Source organism: Botryllus schlosseri, chromosome 8 (genome assembly GCF_051294905.1).
Source record: "Botryllus schlosseri isolate E-star chromosome 8, Bs_hap1, whole genome shotgun sequence".
In the NCBI taxonomy this organism is placed as follows: Eukaryota; Metazoa; Chordata; class Ascidiacea; order Stolidobranchia; family Styelidae; genus Botryllus; species Botryllus schlosseri.
The window spans coordinates 27,303,537-27,316,848 of NC_137243.1; the positions used below are offsets into that span (position 1 = coordinate 27,303,537).

The window sequence follows — 13,312 nt, forward strand, 5'->3', positions numbered from 1 at the left end:
TTCATGCCCAATCCTAATCCGATTCCCACTTGAAATTCAGAAAAAATGCTAATTAATGTAACGGAGGAACTCAAATTTTTTCTTTCACAACCAACAATTCTCTTGATTTAAGTCTAAGATAACTTAAAGGTCAACTGCATCTTCATGACAACTTTGCGGAATCATGTTCAGAATTTTTTTTCATAACGAAATTACCGACTTTCCGTGTTTCAACTCAATCGGAAATTGCCGCAATTTTGATTGAAAGTTCCAATATTGGCATGTTTACAGAAAAAGCAAAATGTGCATTGTGACGTCAAGTGAGTGACACATATTATCAACACCGGTCACAGCGGCTGTTTGCGTTCTCGCAGTTTTTATTCTGGTCAGTTATGGCCGAGGTTTCCATTGTCACGGATTTGCCAAGTGATATTGAGACTGAGTCCGAGTACTCGTATGTCAAATGTAAGTATCATTTTTGCACCCTACTTACAATACTACCGTTTAAATGCCGGATTGGTTCAGGTGTTGATGCGCTCGATCCCACGTCAGTGGAACTCCTTGCAGCTTGATATGATGGGTCATGATCAGCCCAGCTTGCTCAGCGCAAGCCGCTCGTCGAGGCTACATGAAATACAGTTGTATATATAGTCTGTAGTGTAATAGCTCGTTTCATTCATGTATCTTGATATCTGATATATTGATAAGTTTGTGATGTAAGGAGGTTCCGAGAGTTAATGACAGAATTAAAGTGCATCACAGAATTGCCAGGATTCAATTCAGTGTGTATGGACGTTGACGTATTGGAGATGTCCTGCTATGGATATCAACAGGAATATGGCCACAGAATAATAACATCGAGTCTAGTTCGATGCATGAATGGGATGAGTCTCTGATTCGGTTGCCAAATACTTCTCTCGCACTGATACACTTGTTTTCACTTTTCAGGAAGTTGAAACATTTCTCCTACAGAAATTGTGTTCGCTGGGTATGGCGATTCTCTGGCAAAAACCAGCGGAAAATCCTGCCTGCATGCGTTGTCACTGCTGTCCGGACAACATTCACGTGAAATACTTACAAAGGATTCCGGTTCAGTAACGCCACATTGTGAATGTACAGTTGTATTCCAAATATTAAACGCATATAACTAAAATAGTTGTAGTGATATAACTTTGGGCAGAAATGATTGAGGAGGGCATTGAATGATTCACTTCCAGCAGTGTTTCCATTTGGCGAGAGGTGGCGTATGTCATTTTCCATTCGCGTGGAGTAGAGAGCATCGTAAATTCTTTCATATGCCAATGAATCTGAAAATGGATTGTCCTAATTAGGGCGTTTTTTTTACCTAAAAAAAGGAAATTTTGACCTAAAAAATCAAAATTTTGACTTTTTTTGACCTAAAAAAACTGAATTTTGACTGAACGTATGCAAATTAGGTGTTTTCCCACATGATGTTAAAATTGCACCACTTATCTTCATTTCTGGTTGGAACTGACTGTCCTAACAAAGTAGTTTGGCCTGAAAAAACGTTTTTGGCTTAGAAACAGGCAATTTTTTACATGAAAAAAACAATATAACGAAAACTGGCCCCATGAAGAATTCCAGTGGTTACAATAGGTATTATGGTAGAAATAATCAAAATATTTTGTAGTACAACGAGAGATACTTTCCTACATTCTTGGGTGGAAAGTTCACGTCCTTACTAAGAAGCTTGCCAAGGACGTCCAACAGCAGCAGTTGTTGGCTGACAATCACTCAAGTTGTGCGTACACTGCTGGTGCTGGTGTCACACCGTGTTGCTTCATTCTGACAATGTTGTCTACATCACAATTTTTCATCATGCGCTTCTTAATATAAGAATGATGCAATGCACAAGAAGTCTTTCTTCATATTGCGGTACGTTGACCATAACACCATGTCTATGCCTATTATTTGTTTTATTTGACCGTTTATGATTCACAATGAGCAGACGATTAGCCGTTTACAACGGTAGGCCTATAAAATAGGCTAAAAGCGGTATTATTATTCACCGACATTGCAAAATCTACGATACTAACAAAATGCAGACGTCAAAATTTTTTTGACCTAACGCTACAATTTTGACAAATTTTGACATGTCAAAAAAAAACCGCCCTAGTCATAATGGTAAACAACAGAATCAAAGATGCTATCCATTGTAACTTAAATTTAGGCCTATCTATATGTAGCCTATCATGTATATATGCTGAATGGAGCAGTTTGTTTCCTTTTGGTGCAGTCAAGTAGGCTTTCATCTTCAAGGATGTAACGGCATCTACACTACCTGCCAATCAAAATCTCGAGTATGAGCAGTTTGTGCAGTCTTGCTTGATTCTCAGTGTGCTACCTAAACCAGACTCTTGCACGTCCGACTCTGATTGACACATTGGACAACGTTGAAAAATGCTCACCAGCTTATTTCTGTCCACAATCACAAACTGGGTCTTGCTATTCTCCAGACAGTCCTCTGAATCTGAATGCCTGCAAATCAATATCTTGGTGAAGACTTGGTACAAACATGATTACACTGTTCAAGTACTCACTCTGACTCGCCATCTAACTCTGTAGGGTGGAAGCTATCATCACTTGACAGGGATTGGATATCACTTTCACAGTCTTCATAATCCTCCAGCAATAGGGTTTGGACAGCGATGAAAAGACACTTTGGGTACCGAATATCGCGTATTCGAGCAACCATACGCGACCCAAGATGTACCTCCGTGCCTCATCTTCTTCATACCTTCCATATTCACAATCAAATCCACTATCAAAATCAATCCCAACATGAATAACTATCTGTTTACCACACTGAGCTATACCAGGACTTCTGTCGTGTAACTCACATGACGTCATTTCATAGCTGAATGATTTCATATCCGTTTTTCAGCTTTTCGATTTATAATTTAAATTACTTGAAAACTATTATGTAATTGCAATTTTTATTATTTTATTCATATTCCTAACCACATAACGTACGAAATAAGGCAAAGTCATTTTTAAGATGCAGTTGACCTTTAACATAGTGCTGCACCTCTCATGCTCATTGGCACCGAGTGTATCATAGTCTGAATAAAGTTTGTCGCCATTTGCTATGCGACATATCAATCTCCCAGAAAATCGGCAAATCCGATCCAAATCCTAATCCGTTCAAAAAAAAATCTATTATCCAGTCCAACTCCGACAAAATTTCACAAATCCTGTTTTATCGAATCCTAATCCTAATCCATGTTCATCACTGAAGCTTTGCACGAGTATAGAATGTAAACGTGGAATGGCAACGACCGATTTTGCTGCTTCGTTCCGCTTCGCTGAAGCTTTACTCAGACTTATTTTACGGCAGCTACTGTAGGATTTCTGGCAATCCAAAAGTCGTCTTCCAGAACGCGGAATTAACTGAATCTGGTCTTGATCGAAAGCTACTGTCACACTGACACCGAAAATGTAAATGAAAATATGATCAGGCACTGAACCACTTAGAATTCGCCCTCCAAGTCCGAATTATCGGCATTGTCCGAACAATCGAATAGCCGCAATGGGTCATTGTTTTGCGGTCATCCGATTGTTCTGAACAATGCAGATTTTAGATGTTGAGGGTGATTTTTCATCTAAGTACGGGGCCTGACCATATTTTGATTCATATTTTCGGAATCAGTGTGATAGTAGCTTTCGATCAAGACCAGATTCAATAAATTCAGAGCTTTGGAAGACAACTTTTGGATTGCCTGAAATCGCTCTATCAAATATGCCGGACCTAATGTGTGGAACAGTATCCCGCCGGCCATCCGGCAGTAGACGAGCATGTTCACATTCAAGTCGAAATACAAGCAATTACTACTAAATAAATACAGTCCATCCTCAAGATTACCGGACCTCGACTGACCTATCGATCTCGCTTCCCATGACATGCCGGCCTATTTCTTGTCGCTTCCTTTTTCTATACTATCTTCTTTACTTTCATCCAGTGTGCATGCCTCCTCTTTACATCGCCTAGGCCAAGGTGGGTGTCCGATTCCATAGACAACTCCTAGTCGCTTCGACATCTTCCTTTCTTTTCATTGTATCGCATTTTTTGTGGAGTATTGAACTGATAAAATTGCTAATAAGCCAATGATGATGATGATGGTGATGCAATAGCTGCCGTAAAATAAATCCGAAGAGGAACGAAGCTGCAAAATCGGTCGTTGCCATTCCACGTTCACACTTCACATTCTATTGGGCTCGAAAGTCACGTGACTTTTCAGCATAGCAACCACCATCTGGGGCCAAGCGCGTTTCTGGTATCATCTTCTCTGCGACAGTAATACATTTGTATGTCGCAATTTCTGCTACTGCGCTGGTCTTTGCTGTCACATTATGTGTTTGTGTTACAGGATTGATTTTTTTTCGTGCAGATAGATGACAATGTATAGTATTCAATTAACATGATGGAGTATAGAGCAGTTTAAGATAGCCTATGTCAAACAAGTAATTCCAAGGTTTAGTACCTTCATCTGGACCTACCAACTATTCATCGTATGGCTGCAGCATTATTATGCTTCAAGTGTATACTTATCGACACGGAGACAGTGATCACTGATCAGTCAACATCGGAGATTAGTAATATTGTAACATTACCATACCGTGTTAAATTTGATTTCAGATGGATTTGGTTAAGCTACTTTTACGATTTGCGAGTTCTTCAAAAATATCCGAATCTGGTCAGAAGAAGTCAAAATGATTTAGACAACGACCATCCAATATCAACAATGTATGGTGATGATGGCAGAGAATTGGGAAATATTCAGTTCAGCCATGAGTAGAATGAAAGTTTTATGACGTAGAGGTTGGTAACTGCAAAATTACCTGAAAGATTGGGGAAGCGTTGGAATTGAGTTTGAATCCCACTTGACGCAAGTGGGTCGGAGGCTTATCTGGACTCCCCACTGCTTACCTAACTACATGAGCAGCGTCATGTAATCAAGCCCAGATGGCTAAGTAAAGCCGATGGGGCTCGAAAATCGGCACCACTGACGAGGACGTATGGAAGCAAGCAAGAGAAGAAAGATGGTGAACGAATGGGTGACAAGAACTCAGAAAAAGCTTATCGAAAAGCAAAGAGACCTTTGAACTTTAAAGCATTTATGTTGTGGTGCAAACAGACGATCATTATCATCATCATTGGTTTATTAGCAATTTTATCAGTTCAATACACCACAAAATGCGATACAATGAAAAGACAGGAAGATGTCGAAGCGACTTGGAGTAGTCTATGGAATCAGACACCCATCTTGGCCTAGGCGATGTAAAGAGGAGGCATGCACACTGAATGAAAGTAAAGAAGATAGTATTTTCACCTTTTCAGAGTAATATGTAATATTGCCTACTTGCCGGAGTGTTATATTTTTGAAAGTAGTTTTAGGACATGTTTGCGGCACTTTTGTGATGTGTGTATTGATAGATATCAAGTGTCCCTATTCTACCAAATCAAGATCATTAATAGACTTGAGCGTTTAGAAGAAAGTCTTCATTTTGAAATGAGTCGGTGATACTATAGTACTTGCCCAGCATCACAAGTACTTTGACCAGTGCAGGGCAGCTTGTGCATTGCATACTCAAAACTTATGCGATTTATTCGTTTTGGACCCGACGATACCCTAAGATTCTGAATAGAAGAACTACCTAATTCTGATATAATGATATTTCCACAACAATACTTTCTTAATCTTGCATACTCTCGCTTGATTTTACAAAATTCTAAGAGTGCTGACGAAATCAATAAATTCGACAAATTCATAACTTGTGAATGCTTTCCTTTGTACCGAGAATGAAACAAATAGAATGTAGGTATTGGTCACAGATTAGGTATTCCTGATTAATGTTGCCAACTTGCCATAAACGGATGCAGTTTTGACTTAAGCTATACACTGCTACTGTGGAGGTTGTCTTAAACTGACGACTCACTTAAACACAGAGTTGGCTTGAAAATGGGCAGGCATAAGCAATACAATTGAGAGGACTGTGTTGGTATATCGAAATTGACGTAAACGAGAATAACAGCAAGCAGTGTAACTGTTAGTACTCCATGGCAATCTATAGTTATTGCGTTGCTGCATCGCGTCGACGTCAGTATCTTCCATTGACAAGCCAAGATCCTGAACGGCGTCTGTGTAAATTTAGGGTGCTCTGGCACTGAGAACGACGGTAAGGGATACAAGTGTTGTTGGGTCCGTATGGTTACGAGGCTGGTCTCACACAAATGACCTACTGGTGGCATTGATGTACCGTATGTCGACAACAATGTCAGTTCCTTCCCAGCGTTTTGGGTGGATTTCTACCAAGTTCAGGAAGTATATGTGGTCCCGACTTTTAAGGCCGGTAGCGTCTTGAAGTGTTCGCTCCACCTCCCTACGGTGACGTCATTCCATAGACAGTTGAGCTGCATTTTCTCACAGTGCAAGGGGTAAATAGCGTGCGTGTGCTTCTCGTTCTTGCGATAAAGGAGATGGTGTCTTCTGGAGAGCAGTTTTTGGTAGAGATACCAATTGCATCATACAAGATGCCAGGATCAGAGATGCCCCGGATATGGTTTACGTATAGCGCACAGTGCAACTTCACTGGCACAGCAATCAGGTACAGATTAGTGAGGCTAGCATCAATGTTTGCATTGATTTGTTAAACATCTAAAAGTATGTATAAAGAGAATAAAATGGTTATGAATTAGCCTACCCTCTGATTTTTGTTTAAGAAATTTGTGTAAATTTTGTATAGGGCAATGCAAAAGCTACTGAAGGTAGAAAATTTTAAATTTGGCTCAACTAGATAAATTTGCTATACATTTTTTTGAAAACTCAACCATTTCATGGCATAGCCAGAAAATTTTTATAAAACTATTTTATTTTTTCAATAAATTAATTTTTTTTGTAAAATCTGATAGCTTCACTTCTGCATGTTGGAATTGAGCCAAATCTAGTGTGCAGCCTTTTTTAAGCCAACCTAACAATTTTGTTCGTGAGACAGTGAAATTTGGAAAAAAGTTGTTTTTGAACAACACTGATGTATAGAAACTTGACCAAAATTTAGAAAAAACATTGGCAACAGTGCCAGTACAAAATTATACGAAGTAGTGTCATGAGTAACAGCAAGACCTGGTCTTCGGCCATTAAAAGAATATTTACATTCCAGTTAGAATGATACCAAATTGTAAATAGCTGCATCATCACAAAAACCAAGTCGAAAGTACGGTACTCTTGTCCTTGTCCGGCAATAGCAGTCTTCTCAGCACTATCCTTGAAACAATCAATAACTTCCTTCTGATTGGCATGGTTAAACTTAAATTTGGCTGACCGAAATTCTTGATTATCTTTTTCGATAAATGGCACAGATATCCTAATAGCTAACCGATGCCTGCAGTTGATGCATCTATTCTTAGGCCAATTTCACTATATAAACACTTTATTAAAAACTAATAATTGTGGGTTATCTTAAATCATTTGCTATTGAAGCTGACTCGATTACGCTGTCTTGGGGCACACAAAATACCGGTGTGACGTTTGATACCACCAAAAAAACTAGTCAACTTGGATCAAATGTTAATTGTATTTATCATTCCCACTAGCTTTATTAATTTCAGTCACTTTCCTGTCGTTTTCTGGCAATTCAGAAGTCGATGGAAAGACTACTCCGAATTGTTTTCTCATCCATTTTAACAAATTGGCACGTTATACCCTGGCATTTTGCGCGGCTGCAAAACAACATAAACCTACCTAGTTAGTGTCTAAAAGTCATGAAACTAGCTAATAAGTCATAGAAGATAACATAAAACCCAAAACTGTACTTCAAACAACCTCACTGAGACAGAAAATACGATTTGAAAACAGACCAATATCGCAAATTAACGCAGGGAGCGGCTATCTAAGATAGTTGTTTGGCCCCAGCGAACCAAAAGTCACGTGACTTTCGAGCCCAATATTGTGAGTATATTATGAGTATACTCTATACCAGAGGTCTTAAACACGCGGCCCGCGAGAGCATTTTGTGCGGCCCGCGACGACGTTTAGGAATTTCAAGTATTCAACAATGTATGCACGAGCCATATATCTTTTTAAATATAAGAACTTGAAGTTCACGCTAAAACCACGATAAAAATCACTGAAATCTCAACAAACTTCACCATAGCATCACCATACCATACGGTTGAAGATCAGCTAATACGTCACATTTCTAGTTTATTATGATAAAACACGAGCCGTTGATGATTCGTGACTCAAAATTGTGATTCGGTTTGGTGCGACCTTCTCGTAAAATTACTCAATCTCGGATTGACTGGATGACTAAATAGAAATGACTCTAGTTGAGTCGGGTCAAACGTTAAAATCAGAGAAGGAATTGCGACTCGGAACGGTGACTTGGTAATCATACGGAAGCAACAATTAATGAAACTGCCATGGAGAATACAGAATAGTAATATATCAAAAGGTCGTAGCCAATGTTTCCTCTAAGCTGCGCACGTGCGCAAATGCGCAGTGCTGAAACGGTCTCTGCGCACAAAAAATCTACGCTGCGCACAAAAAATCAGAAAAGATGTTATTTTTTATAGTTGTTGCGCACTGTTGTCCAATGGACCATGCAGGCGCGCAGATTCGTGAAAATTAAGATGGAACATTGCCAGGACCAAATAGTGTTCACTGAAGTCTGAAACCGAGGTACAAGTGCGCCCCGCAAAGGTAACTATTGCGCTCCGTGAAGAAATGAGAGTTCACAATCACCTGCGTCTCACGGAAGATATTTTTTAGTATGGCCTCGTACACGTGAGCGATACTTATATCATTTCAATAGCGCATTATTTTCTGGGAATGGCAAAATAACATGGTTTAACAAAGTTATAAATAACAATGGGCTAGCTCGAAGTTAATCTGCGAGAAACTAACGAATGATAGTCTTCTACGCGTGGCATGAACATTGCGTAAGATACTCAGGACCGTAACTTTCGCACCCCAAACCCCCCAATTGGAGGGGCCGAGCTCGAAAGGGGTGCATAATTATTTCGAGAATTAACATAAATCATGGTGTATTTTTGAAATTATTCAGGAATTTTTTTCACGCTACGCGCGTTTTATTATTGTATGATATCTGATTATTGGGTACCCTTTTGTAACCGCTCGACTCAAGTGCCATAATGACTCCGGACTATCTGGTTTCAAGGCCAGTCATGCGTAAGGTAGCATGCGGGATGGGGAAGGAGTAAGTGATTGGAGTTAGTCTTTGGTATGTAGTTGGTATGTAGTTGGGTTTAGATTGGAGTTTTTGCTGTGTTAAGTCTTGGATTGGATTGGAAGTATTGATGTGTTTATTGTGCCTGCCTTCGTTGTAATATATCCGTCGAATCTGCAATGTGTCTCTGGGTCCAGTCGAACCTGAAGTAACTTAGCCGCATTCAGTTAGATAGCGAGGACTACGACCGAACGACTACACTTTTCCAACAAAAATTAGGCATGATTTATAGAAATGGGCATTTGGGCGTCGGGCATTACCGCATCATGACGCGCCAAGACATATGAAGTTAAAGGCTATGTAACATGCGAATCCAAGAAGTGCGCCAGAACGATCAGCAGCGAGAAAACCTTGGGCGAAAAAGACTGCCCCGGTGCTGACCGAAAACTTCGATATATACAAATATATGTGTAATTGTCCATGTCCATGGGCGCCTAAATGGCTGGGGCCGAATGTTCCTGTCCTGGCGATCCGAGTCCCACAACAAGACAATTGCCATATCGAGGGAACATTATTTTCCAGTTAAAAAATACCAATTTGAAATCGTGTACGTCTTTTACTTTAGTACGTTTTGGCGATTTCAATATCTTTTGACATAGCAGATAGGGGGCCACGAAATAGCATCATGTAACGAAGTCATTATATCAACGGGTACGCTCGAAGATATTTTATTATTATTTAGAGGGCCTATCTATTCACTGGATCAGCACTACCGGTAAATCTGATTATGTGAGCAGGGAGAGGATAAAAATTGATAGCAATATATATGCAATTCCCGATCATATTGGCAGATGCAATCATGAATTATAGAAATTTTTTCGCGCTTCGCGCGTTTACGGACGCTACTACTAAATGGGCACCCAATGTACATGATAAGTACCGGAAGAAGCCTAGAGCTGTGGGGGGTCTGGGGGGCGAGGCCCCCAGTTGTTAGTTTTATCACCCTATTGGAGGGTGGTTGCGCACTGTTGTCCAAGGGCCTGCGCAGTGAGTTGACGTGTTTGCGCAGACTCTTGAAAAATTAGAGGGAACATTGGTCGTAGCTTGCGTTGCATTGATTAGGCCGATATAGCTATCTAATCAGATCAGTATGGCAACCATTGGTATTCTGTGACCTCCGTGACGTATAGTTGGTTACATGCTGTGGGTGTTGTTTGTTCTCTTTATCCAGGTTATTGTCGGTGGCGAGTAAGGTATAGTAGTAGCCTACCTTCTACAGCTGTAACACCTATGAATTCTTCACCGATTGGACATTTCTATTCCAGGGGTTCTTAATCAGGGTCTGTAGATGACCCCGTCGCGGTACGAAGCGCCATATCAGGGTGTACAAGTTGCATTGTAGAATTAGGCCTATATGCTGTGGAATATTTTTGGCCAATTTAATTAACTGGGAAATAGTCTAATATAGATACCGCCAGAAATTGTGTTGAAAATAGACGAGCGGCAGCGGTACGAGCACAAGCGGTACGATCGCTAAAAAGGTTAAGAAGCAATCATATTACTATGGCTCAACAAGGATTTCATTTAAGTTGTTATTGATATGTTCCAATAAATCGAAGGCAAAATCTAACGCTAATTTAATTTGACTTGGGCAATGACAGTAAAAATAGCCACTAGATCTACTAATCACGAGTCACGACTATATCAAAACCAGGATTAGGCTACACCGCTCAAATGCTCTGATATCAGATCAATCTTCAGTAGATTTTAAAATATTTTACATAGAATTGTGGCACGTCAAAGGTCCACTAGCTGCAATATTATAACCCGACAGTTTTACGATGCATCCTCTCGCATGATGTCTATCACTCATTAATTGGAAAAAATTATGCCCGGCACAAAAACAATTTTATTAAATTATTTCAAAATGTGATTTTTTCCGTATCAATCGTGAATAGTATAGAATAGCCAATTACATTTTCACGATGTTTGTGGATTGCCTGTCTGCAAGGTCCCGTCAAATAAGGCCTACTTGGAAATTATACATTGAATATCCCTATTATTGATGCTGCGGCCTGCGGCGTCATCAGAACTAGGAAATTGGCCCGCGAGCACATTTGAGTTTGAGACCTCTGCTCTATACTGTGATCCTATTAGAACTTTTGGCGCAAATCGGTGATCCAGTGAATCATGGAAATATACACGGGTGTCATGACGTTTTATGCTTTGGAAATTGCAGCAAACAATACGTTCCAATTGTCATATTTATTCCACTGGAAGCTTTTCGACTGGCTCTCTTCAGCAGCATCAACTTACGCAGGAACGTCTTGCCATAGTATTTCTGTACAATATATTCAACGTTAGGGTTACCATGCGTCCTCTTTTAACCCTTTGTGGACTGAATATATTCCCTATGGTTGGAAAAATTATTTCTATGCGTAACTTTAATTGTTTTGCCTCAACTTAGACATTGGTCAACAAAATTTAAATTTTCCTCTTATTATTAAATATTTTAAATGTTTGTCGCAAATTTGCGACATCAGGCTTTCGCGACAAAAATCGAAACAAAACAGGTCAATTTTGACAATTGAAATTATTGGTCAAAATTAGCCAAACAGTTATAGTTTTTGTTCAGGCACAGATGTACATGACATTTGACACATTTTATAACAGGTTGTTCGTCATGGTTATGTCTCTTGCATCTCTGCCTGGTGTCCATGGAAGGCGTGTGGCCCACTTGTTCACGTTGGGGTGGGCTTTGTTGGTCCACTTTTCCTTTTCTTATGATACTCCTGCTGGATACAGAGAGATGACCTCGGTCTTTTTCCCCTGTCACTAGTTTTCCATACTTTACCAGGTATTCTGCATATAATTTGGTGCAAGCAGATATTTTTGCATCTGTTTCGGAAATTGCACAAAAACAGTCTCGTCAGTACAGCAATTAACTATTGACGACAGCAATATCAACCAAATTTCAATTTTACTAACGGGATTAGCTTTGACAAAGGTACTGGCCAGTATCACACTGCGATTGTCATACCACTTTACTGCCCAAATACTAACGCCGTCCAGAGAAACCTCCTTTACTACAAATCTCACTCTCCTTGTCCTGAAGTCTGTGCCATTACTGAATTGACCGCCACTCAGTATGTTTGATCGCACGTTTGATCCTACTGTAAAAAATCACATGCGAGATGAACTATGAGCAAGAAAGACTTGATCTGCTTCCATCGATCTCAGGACATGATATCAGAAACTTTATCATGTCTAGTATCATTAGCCCATTACAAATAGGATCGTGGCATTTTCACGATAGACATATGCATGCAACTTCCCAAGTCTTTTTCAATACCTTCTCCAGTCATCTACATTGCCTTCGTTGGATTAGTTTGAACGGCAAATAAATTGCTCTCATAAACAATCCAGTCCAGCAATTCCGCTCCGACAAAATATTCGATATATGCGTGCGGAGAAGAAATAGAATAGTCACTGTCGAGCAATTCTGCCTTCCATTAGGAAAATAGTAGCCAGGGATCTTTTCACCTTGAAGTGTTTTCCATACTAGTTTTCGTTTCGGTTCATGCGGTGTACATGCTATGACCCGGTGTTTTCCCTTTCCCTACTTTTGAAAACACGATTGAGGAATCTTCATCAGATTCATCGGTACAAGAGGATTCATCCGAACTCATTTATCACATAGCAGCAGAAGTTGCTGCAGTAGAAAGTTCTTCATCGTCAGAATCACTGCCACCATCTTTACTGCATTTCCAGTTTACCGTCACTTGATGAGTGATTTCTCCCCATAAACACATCTGGTATCCATTTCCGCAACAGCAATTTCTGATTGAAATTATTGACAATATTTGTTACTTTTTAGCACTACTCTAGTAGTTAGTTTACATATTTATTGTCATTATGTGATCTATCAAGGCACTTTCTTGACTCGTGAAGTTGGTGAATCTATTCCCCTCTTTTCTCACGTAAATAACTATTCCATATGGAAATATTTCAGTAGTAGGAATGTTGTCAGAATTTACCAACAAAGGGCTAATGACGCAAATTCGCATCACTCCCCATTTTCAACTTTGCCAAGAAGTATAACACATTATTGATCCAAAACACTTCT

General features: G+C 39.8%; 1 protein-coding gene and 1 long non-coding RNA gene across 2 annotated transcripts; one reads left to right on the top strand and one right to left on the bottom strand.

Annotated features, from left to right (window-relative positions):
• The first annotated feature begins 6 nt into the window (after positions 1–6).
• On the top strand, positions 7–743 carry LOC145445477 (uncharacterized). Its single transcript, XR_013917045.1, has 2 exons — positions 7–444; positions 505–743. It is a non-coding gene; the product is annotated as an uncharacterized LOC145445477 (long non-coding RNA).
• Positions 162–3,003, bottom strand: LOC145445468 (uncharacterized). The gene is made up of 3 exons (XM_080323664.1): positions 2,541–3,003; positions 2,409–2,478; positions 162–1,286 (listed from the first exon to the last, which is right to left on the bottom strand). Exons 1-3 carry the CDS (start codon positions 2,693–2,695, stop codon positions 1,113–1,115), a joined length of 399 nt encoding a protein of 132 aa, XP_080179790.1. The 5' UTR covers positions 2,696–3,003; the 3' UTR covers positions 162–1,112.
• Positions 3,004–13,312: the final 10,309 nt, after the last annotated feature.

Bases quoted from the DNA above. Each gene is read 5' to 3' on its own strand.
- LOC145445468 (XM_080323664.1), bottom strand. From the start codon at position 2,695: ATGGTTGCTCGAATACGCGATATTCGGTACCCAAAGTGTCTTTTCATC. The intron at 2,479-2,540 runs GTGAGTACTTGA...ATTGATTTGCAG, and splicing joins GAGTTAGATGGCGAGTCAGA to GCATTCAGATTCAGAGGACT. The intron at 1,287-2,408 runs GTGAGCATTTTT...ATCCATTTTCAG, and splicing joins TTGTGGACAGAAATAAGCTG to ATTCATTGGCATATGAAAGA.